General features: G+C 35.6%; 1 protein-coding gene across 1 annotated transcript; it reads left to right on the top strand.

Moving 5' to 3' along the window:
- Positions 1–2,681: 2,681 nt before the first annotated feature.
- LOC123657970 lies at positions 2,682–5,710 on the top strand (the record flags this gene model as incomplete). The annotated part of the gene is made up of 1 exon (XM_045593449.1): positions 2,682–5,710. A coding segment is annotated over one exon (3,012 nt), but the record flags the coding sequence as incomplete, so codon positions are not given.
- Positions 5,711–16,960: the final 11,250 nt, after the last annotated feature.

Genomic DNA, 16,960 nt, shown 5'->3' with positions numbered 1-16,960 from the left:
AAGGAATGTAAATGAGCGGATTTTAAGTGGTTTTGCCACACGTCTGCAATATTAGAGTAATCGTGTGCGCGCTGCCGTCCTTACGAATGGAATGTTTTTTAAGAAATTTTTCAAAAAAACATCCTCAAACAAACAATTGACCATAAAAAAGGTTATACGCTCTGCATGCTAACTACCTCTAACTTGAGGTATTTACTAGATGAGATGACGAAACAGAATCGGTTATAGATATCGTTAAGTATTCAATACATCACTTCGTTAGCTATTATCCATCTATGTCTTAAGTAAGGCCGGTGATCGACGAATTCATTTAAAATTTATCGCATTTAACCTATGTATCCGATGTGAGAAACGAAACTTAAAAACTGCACTGCACGAGGTGGGAAACTCAGTTCGATGAAACATCTTGTAGATTTTTTTATATACGGCCAAGGGGCAAACAAGCATACGGTCTACCCGACTAGAAAAAAGCTCAGGCTCAACCAGATCATGTATCTGGACCGGACCAGGATAGAATGAGGCATGCCAGATCCGGCAAGCTCTATTAGGACCAGGTCTCGCCCAGTCGGGCTGCTCCATATTTTGAGCAGGAAATTCCTGCTGTGCCCCACCTCAGTTAAAGTTAAGTAAGTTAAGTTGTTGTGTAAAATGTAGTACTTCTTTAGGGTATTTGGGCTGTCAAGTATTAGCTCAGAATAAAAAACAAAAATAAAAAATAAAAAAATGAAAAAAATATCTTGTATCATTCGCTAGAACAAGAGCCGTTCGGTGGACTCACGTCTCTGTTAGAGACATTAAGTTAGTCTAACTCAAACAATGATGTGGTTCAATAGCGCCTACCTTGATTTAAAAAAAATAGCATGTTTTAGAAATAAAAAAGGACATGGGTTTCAAAAGCCCGTAGATGTATCTTAATTATATATATATATATATACTAGCTGACCCCGCTAACGTTGTTTTGCCATATATGTTATTAACCCCCTCATTCCCCCCCTCCCTATTACTTAGGGGGATGGAAAATAGATGTTGTTCGATTCTCAGACCTACCCAATATGCTCACAAAATTTCATGAGAATCGGTCGAGCTGTTTCGGAGGAGTTTAACTACAAACACCGCGACACGAGAATTTTATATATTAGATAATAGGTCAGAATGGCTAGCTATTTTGGGGTAAAATAATATTAAAATTAATGCACATACATAAGTACTGATGGCACTTTCGCTAAGTGTGTAAAATCTTTATACCTTACCAATTATATATACACTATGAACAAATAAATATTTTCATGTCATTTCATTATTCACAAAATCTAGCAGAAGGATGTGTTACGCTACTAAAAGTTGAGCAAGGCGTGGTTTTCATACCAGAACACCTCTACTGCAATATGTGAGATATACCCAGTACTAGATCAGTTTACTAATCCTTTAACAGTAACAAAATTAAAGATATCTGTGGTTTAAAGCCAGCCTTAATATGAGAGTTAGGAAAATGTTGCAATGGGCTGGATCTGTCACTTGTGACGTGATCCTACGTGAGCCACGGGGCGCTCGAGGACGACCGTTCTTGTGAATGGTACCTATTAATAGATTATGATGTTACTAGCTCTTGATACTATAAAAAAACGCATTAAATACTTATTGCTTATAATTTGACCAACGTTCCTTTAAAAAATGTTTAGTAAATATACTGAAAAGAAATTATAAATTTATTAATAATGTTAATCTATAATATAAAAATGAGTCGCTCAATGTGTTGCTAAGCGCAAAACTCGAGAACGGTTGGACCGATTTCGCTAATTCTTTTTTTAAAATATTCCTTGAAGTACAAGGATGGTTCTTAGGGAGAAAAAAAAATTTAAATTTCCTGAAAAAGTCTAAAAACAACACTTTTCTATACTCCTATACAAAAGATTTGTGATAATACTTAAAAGTCACTGTTAGGCGATACGAAGTTCGCCGGGTCAGCTAGTTATTTAATAAATAAATTGAAAAAAATAATAATAAATTTATTAATAATGTTAATGAAATGAATGTTATTCAACGGCTTTCAGTAGGATGAAAATATCGTACAACAAAAATACCCAGAGCACGACAGACGGTAAGATCTATAGAAATATTTATCATGAGCGGGGTTCGATCGCACGTGAAACAGGCTGCTCTGTGATGACTGTACGAACTCATCATTTAGACTCTAGATAAATTAAACTTTGACAGAAAGGAAGAAAACTTATTTATTGGCCATTCAACACTTTACAAATGACAAAGGTAAAAAGATGCATAAATAACAAAATTACACAATCAAAAAGGGGGGTGAAGTTGGTATTAGGTACGGGTGGGGGCGCTAAGAACCGAGCTTAGTGTCTTCTATAAAAAGCCCGTCTTCTGACTGCAGTGCTCTGATGGTGGAGCATAAGTATGCAGGTACCAACCAGTCCGATCTGTCCACGTCCACGTCGTACCCCCTGGGACCTTCTGCGCCCGTACTGTAAGTACGATCACCATCCCTTTCTCAGAGCGCAGATGCTAAGGACAAAGGGCGAAGGCGAGCAACCGGCGCCTTAAAACTGGTTTCAACTCGGAAGGGACGATACCTGAAAATAAACGGAGCTAGGTCTTGAGCTCAAAAGTGGCAGCCCCACTAAAGGCCTAGGACGCAGGGGGTTAATCACCCACTCGTCTGAACACAAACGATTGTGAAAGGAAAAGCAAAACTTACGGACCGGATTTTAAACCAACGACCTGGCTACTCAATAATGGCTAACGAATTTACCTTATGTACATGGAACTTAAGAACACTGTACAGACCAGCGGGCCTTCAACTTTTATGTCAACAACTTGCAAATCACAGGGCTGATATAACAGCGGTTCAGGAACTTAGATGGTTGGGACATGGCATTGTTAATAAATCAGATTTCGCCGTATATTATAGTTGTAATGAAAAAGACCATACCTTTGGAACGGGTTTCGTCGTGAGCAAACGCCTAAAACATCTTGTAATTGATTTCCAACCAATTAATGAACGTATGTGTAAAATCAGACTTAAAGGTAAATTTCAAAATTACACAATCATTAATGTGCACGCTCCGACGGAAGATACTGACCTAGAAGAGAAGGAAAGATGGTATTCTGATGTGGAAGGCGTGTATTCTAAATCTCCCAAAGGTGACATCAAGATTATAATTGGAGATATGAATGCAAAGGTAGGAAGAGAAAGTATGTATCGAGCAACGATAGGCTCCCACAGCCTACATGAAACGTCTAACGACAATGGCATACGTCTCATTGATTTGGCAACTTCCCTAGGAATGGTCATCGGCAGCACACGCTTTCCACACAAGAATATCCATAAGATAACGTGGGTCTCCGCGGATAACGTCACCCGAAACCAAATAGACCATATTTTGATAGACGGGAGACACTGCTCTAATCTTTTAGATGTCAGAAGCCATAGAGGAGCAAACATCGACTCCGATCACCATCTTGTTGTATGCAAAATAAGAGCACGAATATCACGCTACAAGTACACCAAAACTGTAAGAACGAAAAAGATTGACACAACAAGGCTAAAGAGCGAGCAGGATGTCAGACACAAATATATGGACACAGTTAACAGGGAACTTATGAAAGTGGGCGAAAGAAATAGCAACAGCATTGGCGATCCTGATAGCACCTGGCGGAAACTTAAGGAAGTTTTATATAAGGCCGCTGGTGAGATTCTGGGATTTGAGGAAAAACTGAAGCGTAACGACTGGTTTGATAATGAATGTCAGAAGGTCACTAATGAGAAAAATGATGCGTACAGATTAATGCAACAGAAGTACACTCGCAGGCGTAGAGAAGATTATAAGGAGCGAAGAAGAAGAGAAAAACACCTACATAAGAAAAAGAAAAGATCGTACGAAGAACAAAAACTGCGGGAGATTGCATCTAGTTACACGCAAAAAGAAACTAGAAACTTCTACAACCAAGTGAATAGGGGACGGAAAGAATTCAAACCCAGAACCACAGCGTGTAGAAGTAAGACTGGACAGCTACTTAATGATAAAGATGAGATCGTTCAAAGATGGGCTGAATACTTTCGTGAGCTCCTTAACAGCTCAGTGCAGACTCGTCCACTTTCTGTACCAGTACCTGAGTTTCTACTAAACGATCAACAGACAGATGAATCTTTGTACCCCACCATAGAAGATACTATACGAGCCATTCAATTCAGTAAAAATAACAAATCTCCGGGAATAGACGATATCCAAGGCGAGCTTATAAAGTATGCCGGAACTGGTTTCGAGAAGGAGTTTCACCACCTGGTTCTCCAGATTTGGTATGATGAAAAAATGCCTGATGATTGGAATACATCTGTTATCTGTCCCCTACATAAGAAAGGCGACATATTGGAGTGCAATAATTACCGAGGCATATCTCTCTTGAACACAGGTTATAAAGTTTTTGCCAATATGCTTTTCAATAAACTAAAGCCATATGTAGAATCCAGCTTGGGGGAGTATCAGTGTGGGTTCCGTCCAAACAGGTCCACAATAGACCAAATCTTCTCGCTTAGGCAGATCCTTGAGAAAACGTTTGAATACAACGTGAACACTCACCACCTTTTCGTAGACTTTAAGGCTGCCTATGACAATGTGCACAGAAGTTTCCTGTACCAGGCTATGATGGAGATCGGCATCCCAACAAAGCTCGTGCGCCTGACGGAGATGACTCTTAGAAACTCTCAGAGCGTTGTCAGAGTTCAAACAAGTGTATCAGAACCGTTCAGAACCAATGACGGCTTAAGACAAGGGGATGCGCTCTCGTGCCTACTGTTCAACATCGCTCTCGACAAGTGTATTCGCGACTCAAAGATCGAGACCAAAGGCACTATCTACCACAAATCCGTTCAAATTCTAGGGTATGCGGATGACCTCGATGTGATAGGAAGATCTCTACCTGCAATGGAGAGTGCATACCTTGCTCTTGAAAAATCAGCTGTGGAGGCCGGTCTTCAAATTAACATGGCTAAGACTAAGTACCTGAAAGCGTCAAAAGACCAGCAAACCGTACTACAAGGAGTTAATATTGGCAATAACACCTTCGCTAGCGTCAATCATTTCGTATACCTGGGATCCTTGGTAACCGATAACAACGATGTGTCTTCAGAAATAAGTAGAAGAATAATGGCGGCTAACAAGTGCTACTTCGGACTACTAAGATACATACGTTCGAAACTCCTTTCAAGAAGCATAAAACTTCTCTTGTACAAAACCTTACTAAGGCCCATACTCACCTACGGTTCCGAATGTTGGGTGCTGAGCAAAAAAGACGAAAATTCCTTGTTGGTATTTGAGCGGAAAATACTAAGACGCATTTTCGGAGCTGTGATGGAAAATGAGAGATGGCGAACGCGTTATAACCACGAGCTATACCAAATGTACGATGAGCCAAATATAATTAAGACCATAAAGATTGGGCGCCTGCGTTGGGCAGGGCACGTATTGCGAATGGACGAGGCCAGAGTACCCAAGCGCCTTTTAGAAGGCCGACCGGAGGGCCGCAGAAGTCGAGGAAGGCCCAAGCTCAGATGGTTGGACGGCGTCGAACAAGACATCAAGACGTTGGGAATAACAAGTTGGAGAAGGAAAGCCTCTAACAGATCGGACTGGAGAGCTTTGCTGGACCAGGCTAAGGCCCACCCGCGGCTGTAATGCCTCAGATGATGATGATGACACAATAAAAAGAGAAAAAAAAAAACGACGGGCGAGGAATATACAGAAAGGATGCGACAGAAAAGAGGATAGCAGCAGAAAGGAAAAAGCCAACTAGGTTACTGCCTCGGCATTGTTTTTGACAGTAAAAATTAGCTGTCAAAAATCCTGTACAGTGTACAATTCAACTACCACCTTGAAACTTAAATAGCCGATATGGCGACATAACCAACCAACTTCTGGCTTTGAAATACACAGGCCGAAGACGGGCAGCACGTCTTCGGTGCGACAAAGCCAGCCCTGCGGTCACCAACCCGCCTGCCCAGGTGGTGACTATAGGCAACACACTCGAGTTAATGTCATTTTTGGCGCGAACTTGTGAAGGTCTGTGTCGTTAATATATTTTTTTAGCTAAAAATATATTAACGTATAAGTAATTAATACTAAAAATTAATAATTATAAAATTTATACAGCGTATTAACGTTAATTATACCCACATATTACATTATTAAACATTTAATTACATTATTACGAGTACATACAAGCAGTATAGAAGTCGAGACTCATCACAGCGGAACATATGATATAAGCATTGTCCACAAAATAATTTTTTTTTAGTAACGCAATAAGCGTGTAACGTGAGTGTGACGTATTGTCATAAAATGTTCAAAATTGTTATTAAATTTAAAATTTATGTATATTTGTTACTATGTCTGAAACACATGCCATATTTTTATCCAGTTTTATAGAACAATTAAACACCGACACCTCCTGTTTTCTGTATATTTCGTGAGAGAACTATATTTATTAGCAAAAATATAAATAGTTACGTACTACTACACTCATAATAGTGGCGAAGTTACCTAAAAAAAAAAACCGATAAAAATATGATAAAACAGATTAACACATTTTATATAAATATTCTTGACAAAACTTTAAAGCGGTTATAATTTCAACGATAATATTAAAAAAAAAAACAGAAAAAACTTTTTAAATTAATTATCGTTGGTATAAAAAGTGTAAAAAATATTTAAAAATAGAATAATTTATACACGTGCATATACACAGATATGTGTCCGTAGAGTACAATCGTGACACAACGAACTGTCAGAACAATGAGTTGCGTAACCAAGTAACGGTCGGCCACGATTCACAAATTGTAACATTAATTTATATTACGCTTCGTAATGTGCAAATATGAGATAAAATCTTTATCGTGTTCAACATTACTAATGTACTTCTTGTCTTAATTGTTTAGCTTTTTTATACAAGAATTTTTATATTAGTTTTTATTAATTGTTTAGATTTTTTATATAAAGTTTTTAGATATATGAGTTTCTCAATTCGACTGCATCCAATAGAGATCTGATAAGTGCTTTTTGAGTAATCTTTAATCATTTCAATCTGTCACAGTCCACTGCTGGACATAGGCTTCCACAAGTTCGCGCCAAAAGTAGCGTGAACTCATGTGTGTTGCCCATAGTCACCACGCTGGGCAGGCGGGTTGGTGACCGCAGGCTGGCTTTGTCGCACCGAAGACGCTGCTGTCCGTCTTCGGCCTGTGTATTTCAAAGCCAGCAGTTGGATGGTTATCCCGCCCCCGGTCGGCTTTTTAAGTTCCAAGGTGGTAGCGGAACTGTGTTATCCCTTAGTCGCCTCTTACGATATCCACGGGAAGAGATGCCATGCCAGAAGAGATGTCGTAGCCACACAATATGTCTATAATAATTTTTAATAATAGATATTAACTTGACTATTTTTTCGTCTACTTACGTTGTATTACTTATAGATGTAATTAAAGTCGGTTTTTTTATTCGTTTGCAAGCAAACAATTATTTCACACCACCAAAGTTAAAGAGTTTGCACAACAACAACATTCGTTCAGTTCTTTTATGGTATGCAGTTATAAGTCAATAGATTCCTAAAACACCATAAACATCACTAGCGCATAGTCAATCTACTTACCAACTTACCCCCGCAGTCAACAGAGTGCATCCTCAGGAGATCTGACTACTTTACTCACCACAGAACCACAACACACTGGAGAGCAATATTATTCGGCTATGATCTTCTTTTAGATTGAGGTACATACCCAGTTATGCTGCTCCAGATTTTGAGTAATTTTTCCTGCTCCATCTGACCTTAATTTTAAGGCATACTTAGCGGAATTTACTTAAGTTTTTTTTGTTACATTTCTGAAAATTACGTGTTTTTTTAAACGACGGGGAGAACCAATAAGACTGACGCTCAGATCGAAATCATATATTTTATAAATACAAATATCCAGCCCAAGCGGGTATTGAACTTACCGCCGTCGGTTTTTGGTGCCTACGCAAAGTACTGCACCAGAGCGGTTGTTGGTGTTTCAAATCATTACATAGTAAAAACAAAGTCGCTTTCCGTTGTCTGTATACTTAGATCTTTAAAACTACACAACGAATTTTGATGCGGTTTTCTTTAGTAAATAGAGTGATTCCAGAGGTAGGTTTATATGTATAATACATGTACTCGTATAATATAGTAGAGAAACACTGATAGTTTTTGCAACCATGCGAAGCCGGGGCGGTTCGCTAGTATTAGTATAAATAAAATCAGACACATAATTATGTTGGTGACACAGTAGAAACGTGCAATTGCGTAAGTGTGTTATTCCTCCTTATTTTAAATGGCAATAATTTCACCTTTGTGTTAATTCCATCTAACAGAATATGGCCGAGTAACCTTATGAAGGTGGTGGCCTTACGATGGGGTATCTTAAGGTCATTCCGCAATCTTCAATGGTGATTTGGTTATATAAGAGCAACTAGCGTCAATTACCACACGTGGTAAATATTTGTTAGCCATAGAGAGCGACATAGATATTTTCCGTGGTATAGGCGTGTGGCGTAGCTGTGTGTGATTGCGCTTGTGTATTGTGGTATTTTGAATCTCCGTATACTGACCTCGATCATTTTGATTATGTTTATAGGATAAATGCCTTAAGCGGAGACAGGAAAACAGAGGTCGTTGCGTACATACGCTTGCCCAAAGATCCAGGACCATGTACGTTTGAGAGCAGAAAGGGAAACTAAGATACCTAATTATTCAAGGCAAGGTTTCCTTTTATTATTTATGGTTTTACGAAGGAAAAGCCATCTAGAAAATTTCGTTTATATAATAATACAGCAGAAAGTGATTTTTTTAAAACTGTATGCTCAAATATGTTTCATGATTCATGGAAAATATCCTTCGAAACATATGTTTTGTAAAAAAATTCATCATTACAGCCTATACAGTCCACTGCTGGACATAGGCCTCCACAAGTTTACGCCAAAAATAACGTGAACTCATGTGTTTTGCCCATAGTCACCACGCTGGGCAGGCGGGTTGGTGACCGCAGTACTGGCTTTGTCGCACCGAAGACGCTGCTGCCCGTCTTCGGCCTGTGTATTTCAAAAATATTAGTAAAAAAATTAGGAAATAACTAATTTAATTCTAAAACTTACCGTTTTCTAGTAGAAAAACTTTTTTGATAGCGGAACTTACAAGCACAAAGTTATAGTACATGTCGGCGCGTGGAAAAGTTATGTTATTACCAATATAATTGAGATTATTAATTAAAAAAAAAGTTATGAACAAAGATTCAAAGACATCATTTTAGTTATTTTTGGTTATCGTTTTTGCTATATGACACAAAAAAAGTTGCGAAAAATGGTTAAAAGTTTTTTCCCGTGTATATAGTTATATACATATGTGTTTGTTTATCCCATACCATGTTGATGATCTTTTTAACGGTAACGGTAAACGCCCGTTATGTAGTTGTAAATACTGTATGCCTTTATTTGTATCTACAACAAAGAGAGAATAAATAACGAATGAATAAAAGTTTATTTTATAAGTGGCTTTATAAATTTATCCACTAACCAGCCGCGGAACAACGTCCGTTCTCTTACATGGAGTAATAGGCCTATGCCCAGCAGTAGGATGTTATAGGCTGAATCGTGATCGAATCATGATTGTAAATGTATCTTCAGCTTAACTACTAAATACTAAAAGATTTGTAATTACTCGATGTCTCGCAACACAATCCCGTGAATTAACATCTTCATTAATCTTTTTACAGTCGATATAACAATTACGAAGATTAAATGGATCTTTTTTATCTGTAAAGTTTTACGTTTCATTGCTTTCGCTCCATACAAGTGTCAGAACATCGGAAACGCGGGAAATGTCCCGGTTATTAGTGACGTCTTTACACGCAAGCTTTAGATCACATTATTCTGTAGTTCGTAGATTAAAAAGTATTTTAAGTGGAAACTTGACTGGATCATATTTTTTATACAACTATTAAGGCACACTTCTACACCACACTATTTGAGGGCAATATTAATTGATCTGTAAATCTTTTGTAAGGTTGAGGTACCTCCCCAAAAATAAATTGAATAAAAATTAATTCAAATGTTATTTAGTTTCAAAAACTGTTTTAGCTACGCTTTTGTCTGTTTTTCTTCAAAGCCATTATATTAATTTAATTGATCTTGATATCTATATATTATTTGATACTTGTCCGTTGTCCTACACCATTTTAGTATGAAATTAAGTTAACAGTTCTGTTAATTACTTTTAAGAGACGCAATTAAAAAAAAAAAATAACTTACGTCAGCTTATTTTAATTAAATATTTTTGTGTGAGTCATTTTAAAAGTGAACATTAGATGGTCAACGGGTTTTGAGTCTAAGAACGACAGTGAGGTATGGTCTAAACTTGATTTTATCAAGTTCTTTGAAACGATTTTTCCGAGTTATCCGCACTTGTTGTTAAAAATTTTACAATTCTGGGAAAACAGTAAGTTTATTAACCTAGTACGTGATTGACGCTTTGTAATCATTAACCATAGTTGGTCGTGAAGTTGATTTCCTCGAGGAAATTTTTTTTGTTTATAGAATTATACAAATTTCTGGTCTAGAATTATCTTTGTGAGATTCCTAACGGTAACTCGGAGAGCACGTAAAGCTGTCAGTCACGGTTGTAATCAAAGTCTCTTGATAGCGATAGTTACTTTTGCTTGGTGTAGTCGTAGTACGAAATAAATAGCTTATCATCCATCATTCCAGCCTATTGCAGTCCACTGCTGGACACAGGCCTCCACAAGTTCGCGCCAAATTGCGTGAACTCATGTGTTTTGCCCATAGTTACCACGCTGGGCAGGCGGGTTGGTGACCGCAGGGCTGGCTTTGTCGTATTTATAGTACTAAAATTTCGTAATGGTATTTATTCAAGGAGTCTAAGCGATTTAAATAGAGCCTTGATCCTCTAAGTGTGGTACCATAATAAGGAAACCAGGATCTCATAATGGCATCCCAGAGAAATCGAGGGAAACCCTAGAAAATCGTAATGACGACTAGCGCGTTTGTTATTTTTTTTTTCGCTTACTTACGTTGTATTCCTTGTCGATGTAATTGAAGTCGGTTTTTTTCATTTGCAAGCAAACACAGATATTTTTTATATCGTTTAAATGGTGTGTAGTAGGTATATGGCTTAATTTATTGACTCTCTGTTACATCTACCTGTAAGTGTTTTTTACTTTTTTCCGTAGAAATTTCATTTAATGTTCTTGTTGTTTTAGGTTAGCGTGTAATAATAAAATTCTCAGTATCTCGTTAATCTCTATGATGTTAGGAGATTACATATTCTGCGAATTGGAAACATAAAAAAACGAATTTTGTACGAGTTTTTTTGTCTTGATTGAAATAATTTTTGTTTATATTAATTTTATTAAAAACGAATTAATTTTTATTATTAATGTAATTGTTATTATCATTAGAAATATAAGTGGGTCGTACCAACATTAAATGTACATTAAGACCTTTACAATAAAAATAAATATCAAAAAAAAAATTAAAACATTATATTCTCCATACATTTGTTGAACAGATGATTGCTAAATGAACTGTATAAATTAAAAAAATATATATTAGACCCCAATTTCATTGTTTGAGTAATACCTTCTATATATTGATACGTGCAGAAAAAACTTTGTCTCCATTTTTATGAAAATTGCGCGAATGGAGGAGTATGAAATTATAAAACTTATAGTTTATATATTATAAATAAGGAGTTCAGAATGCATATATTTTTTTTAATTGTAAATCGATAAATAGAATAAAAAATATAATAAATAAATCAAAAGAACATTACACACGCTATTATGTATTTGACAGACATACACGCGTATACATTCTTCTGTTTATTATTATAGATTTGACAACTCTTCTCTTTGACAACAACTTTGAGTCTTTGACAACAGAACCTTAATAATGTCCAAACTTATAATTTAAATTAATTATGGTGAAATTTCGACCATTGGGCGACCACTAGTAAGTAATAAGTAAGTAGGACAAGAGGGCTAGTGAATTTTTGCACAAAGAATCGGCTTAGCGATTCAACGGGGAATACGATATTTGATCAGTACGTGTAGTGTAACGATTACTTTTACGAATGAATTGTCACTTTTAACTGCGATAGGGTACAGCTGAAATATCCTGCTTATAACCTGAAGCAGCCCGACTGAGGAAGTACCTCGACCATACGGAAGATCACAGCTAAATAATATTATTTTCAAGCAGTGTTGTGTTCCTGGGGTGAGTAAGGTGACCAGAGCTCTTAGGGGGGATTGGGGGTAGGGTCGGCAACGCGGTTGCGATTCTGATGTTGCAGGCGTCTATGAGCTACGGTAATAGTCTACCATTAGGTGAACCGTACGCTTGTTTGCCGACCTAGTGGTATAAAAATGCACACATAATTCACACGCAGACAATTCATACCACAACTATCTGTTAATATTTAGTTCTTAAGTTGTGAATTGTAAATAATATGTAGAATTTCGAAAAAGAGAAAATTTGATTTTGTAAGTATAGGAGTAACTGATAATATTTTCATACATTTAGTCAATTATCTATGAAAGCTATTAAGTACTTATTACTACTTAGCTATTCAACGGACGCTGTCCTATCTTACGTGGTATTCAACGCGTAAAACTAACAAAAAATCTGGACGGTTAAAACCCTAATCACCTTACGTTATGAAATATACTCTGTGACCTACTTTTATACAAAAAAAGGTACCAAAAATTTTACCAAAAATAAATTTTTAAAAATCAATTGAGCCATACACACAAGGACATGATTATTTAAAAGATATTATCTTATTCAATTTTGTTTGTAACTGGAATAAACTCTATATCAATTAAATCAAAACTAAAATTTTTTACTAAATCAAGAGAAATTATTGAAATTAATAATTAGTGTTACTTTTGATTGTAAACCTAAGTAATACGATTATTTATTCAACTAGCCAAAATTAGTACCATTATTTACTACCACATATATATCATATAACTGTGCCCTCGACTTCGTTCGCGTGGAATTTAACAAAAAAGCTATAGTTCAGTTCGCAGAGTTATAAAATAAATACATTTCTAAAATAAAAGTAGCTCAAATTACTCCTTATTACATCAGCTGAGTATACATATAGTACCAGTGAAAGTCCTATCAAAATCGATCCAGCCGTGTCAGAGATTAGCCGGAACAAATAGACAGACAGACAAAAATAGTAAAAAAAAAAAATTAAACATTTTTTAAATGATTCCTAATGCTTGGGTAACACAAAAATAAAATCGTACATATTAAAAAAATATTATTTTAGTATATGTACCGTGTATACATCCATATACATTTAGTAAAAAAGCAGTTATTTTAATATTACAGACAGACACACTCCAATTTTATTTATTTTTATAGACATATTTACTATAGATATATTCTCTTGACATTTTTTCTCATTAGTATGAGTAGATATAATGAATTAATGAATGGAATTTTACTATCCCAGTAACTTTGTTAGAAGGAGAAAGTTGTGTACTCAAAAAGGTGTGAAAATGCCTCTTAACGAATGTGTGACGTAAAAATACATATACTTACCACGTTTTATCCATTAATATGTCTTTATTACATAAGATATAAGTATATTTTACGTAACAAAAGTTTTATTATATGTATGTATGTATGTGTATATGTGATATTTGTGAATCTAAATGAAATGCTGTTTTTATATGTCGCTTTGAAGTAATATCAAGTATAACTATAAAAGTGGAGGGGCAGTAAACACTTCTATTATGAGTCCTAAATAATAATTCAAATATATATATATATATATATATATATATATATAATTTATACTTATAATATTTGCTATGTAGTAACAAATATGTTATTCTAATTTATGAATATTTTTATAAAGCGCTGTACGCTTTTAATAAATTGTTATCTTGCTCGCTTCAGCCTGTAATATCCCAATACTGGGCATATACCTCTTTTCCCATGTAGGAGAAGGATCAGAGCTTAATTTACCACACTGCTCCAATGCGGGTTGGTGGATATATTCCCCACTTTGAGTAACGATCGCTATCAGGTGTACATGATAACAGCTGGGGCTTAATGTGCTATTCGAGGCACGGTGAGGGGACCCACAAGGACTGCACAAACACTCAGACCACGGCAAACATCTGTATGGCCAATACAAATGTTTGTCATGTGCGGGAATCGAACCCACAATCGCTAGCGCAACAGCCACAAACCAGTGCTGTGACCATTGCGCCAACGCAACAAATATTAAACAATATTCTTTCTTTTTACTTTACTATACATATATTGTAAAATTTTATCTAAATAATGACTATACTATATATATTATATTTAAAATAATTAAACAATTTTCAAAAGGAAAAGTTAATTAAATACACAAACTTAAAAATCAATACTTTTTGCGATGTAAGTAATTCAGTTTTCAATTTATTTTTTATAGTCAACTTATGAGGTATCGTATATTCGATTACTTTTACTCGAGGTTGCCTGTTAGAGATTGCAAATCACAATAAAAGCGCCTTTGTGCGCTGAACATTTTGTGTTTTATTTTTCTTTTTTCCTTCAATTACAGAAATGGAAGTGTCAGTAATAAAGCTTTTATATATCTTACTAGCTGTGTCCGCGACTTCGTCCGCTTGTAATTTGAAAAAATAATTATTGTTTAGTTCGCAGAGTTATTAAAAAAAACTAAAACGAAAGTAACCTAAGCTACTTCTTATTACATCAGCTATCTGCCAGTGAAAGTCCCGTCAAAATCAGATTCAGAGATTAGCTGGAACAAAAATACAGACAGACAGACAGACAGACAAAAATTGTAAAAAATGTTATTGTGGTATATGTACCGTGAATCCATATGAATTTAGTGAAAATCGGTTATTTGAATATTACAAACTGACACTCCAATTTTATTTTTTTGTATAGATTATGTAATATGTACACATACATCAATATTGTAAAAAGTTGGACTTGTAATCAATAAATGCATTTGAAAAGATATAATTTATTTATTAAGATCAATATCTTAAAAGCAAGTCGAAAATATGTATGTGAGTCTTGTTCACTATTATCACTTATTATAAAGGGTTCTCTACTAAAGTTTATAAGGATTTTTTAAATAACATTTTTGTTAAATTCGAACTCAAAACATTTAAATTATATTTCTTATGTAAAAGTTATAATTTAATTGAAGCACTACTTTGTTATGAAGTGTCGTCAGGCGGTGACGGTGATGTCAAATTTTGTTAAGCTTCTAATTGTTACCATTCTTGCTTCCTTGTTTCAAGCTTTACATAAAAATGGACAGCGGGCTCTATTTATGTGTTTCGTTAACATCTATTTTACGTTAATTATAAAATCCTTAGCCGTAATATATTCTAAAAGATTGTATGAGTTCTTGTTCTAAAAATAAGAAAAAAGTAATGTTCAAAAAATGAAAATTAATAAATATAATAGAAAACTGGCTTTTGCCCGCGGCTTCGCTCGCGCAGGAAACCTACCTAAGAAGGTACCTAAGGGTTAAGACTATTTATTTTTATTATCGATATGGTTTATATTAGGAAACAATTTAAGTAAATTTGTGTCATGTCCGCCGTCTTAGTCTTTGAAATACTGCTATTTTCACAATCAATGTCCCAAAAGACATAAATAACGACACTCATGTAAATTATTAGGTTTATTTACCCCCACTTCACCCCCTAAGGGGTTGATTTTCGAAAAATCACGAAAGGCGTATTTGCTTATTTATTTTTGGGAGTACTCCTACGAAGTTTCGAATCGAAATGTCTATTTAATATTGTTTCGCCATACAAATTTTGAACCACCATTTTACCCCTTTAGGGGTTGAATTTCGAAATATTATTCGTTATTTCTTGTATACATCATAAAGGAAAACTCTCTGCAAAATTTCACCTTTTTAGGTCCAAGGGTTTGTTGGGCTGGGCGTTGATGAGTGAGTCAGGACTTTTTTATATATGTATAAAAAGATGTAACGGGTCGCTGTCTGTACATTTAAGATATATGAGAAAAAATATCATTGGTAACTTTATCTATGTAAATAAAACCCAAAACAATGATTGTCAGAAATTTTGTCTGTTTGTCTGTGCGTTTGTGCACGCTTATCTCAGAAACGGCTTATCTCATTTAAATATGCTTTTAATAATATATTGTGAAAAGCTTAACTTAACATATAGTTTTTGTTCATGTCAATCGGTTCATAAATAAAAAAGTTATGCCAATTTAAAGAATTACGTTGAACATGTAAAGTGTCTATTCCACGCGGACGAAGTCGCGGGCACAGCGCAGAGCAGTCAATAATAAATGTATACATATAAGCTTCAAAAGCATCATTGAACCGTCATCCTACAAATTTAAATTTTAATTATAGTTAAAAGTGAAGGTAATTAACCACCACATTGCATGAATCGAAGCATAATATTAAAAAGTAAACCCGTTCATACTTATAATTCTTGAACCCCCACCCCCAGTATTATTCGAATCTTTTGTTCGGGTCTAAAGCATTATGTATTCTTATACATAGGTATAATGCTCCGATCACGACGAATGTCTGTATCACCTTAAGTATATATACTATGCTTGGATCGAAACCGTGACCGCTAGATAGACCTGGATCTGTTACCACTAAGCCTAATATCGTCGAATTATAGAATAACTCCAGCAGCGTCTTCGGTACGACAAAGCCAGTACTGCGGTCACCAACCCGCCTGCCCAGCGTGGTGACTATGGGCAAGACACATGAGTTCACGTTATTTTTGGCGTAAACTTGTGGAGGCCTATGTCCGGCAGTGGACTGTATAGGCTGTAATGATAGAATAACTCCAGTATATAAGATATCTTTACATTATATT

This window comes from Melitaea cinxia, chromosome 11, assembly GCF_905220565.1.
Source record: "Melitaea cinxia chromosome 11, ilMelCinx1.1, whole genome shotgun sequence".
Lineage (NCBI taxonomy): Eukaryota > Metazoa > Arthropoda > Insecta > Lepidoptera > Nymphalidae > Melitaea > Melitaea cinxia.
Note: the sequence above shows the minus strand (reverse complement) of the source record. Positions and strands in the feature narration are given on the sequence as shown.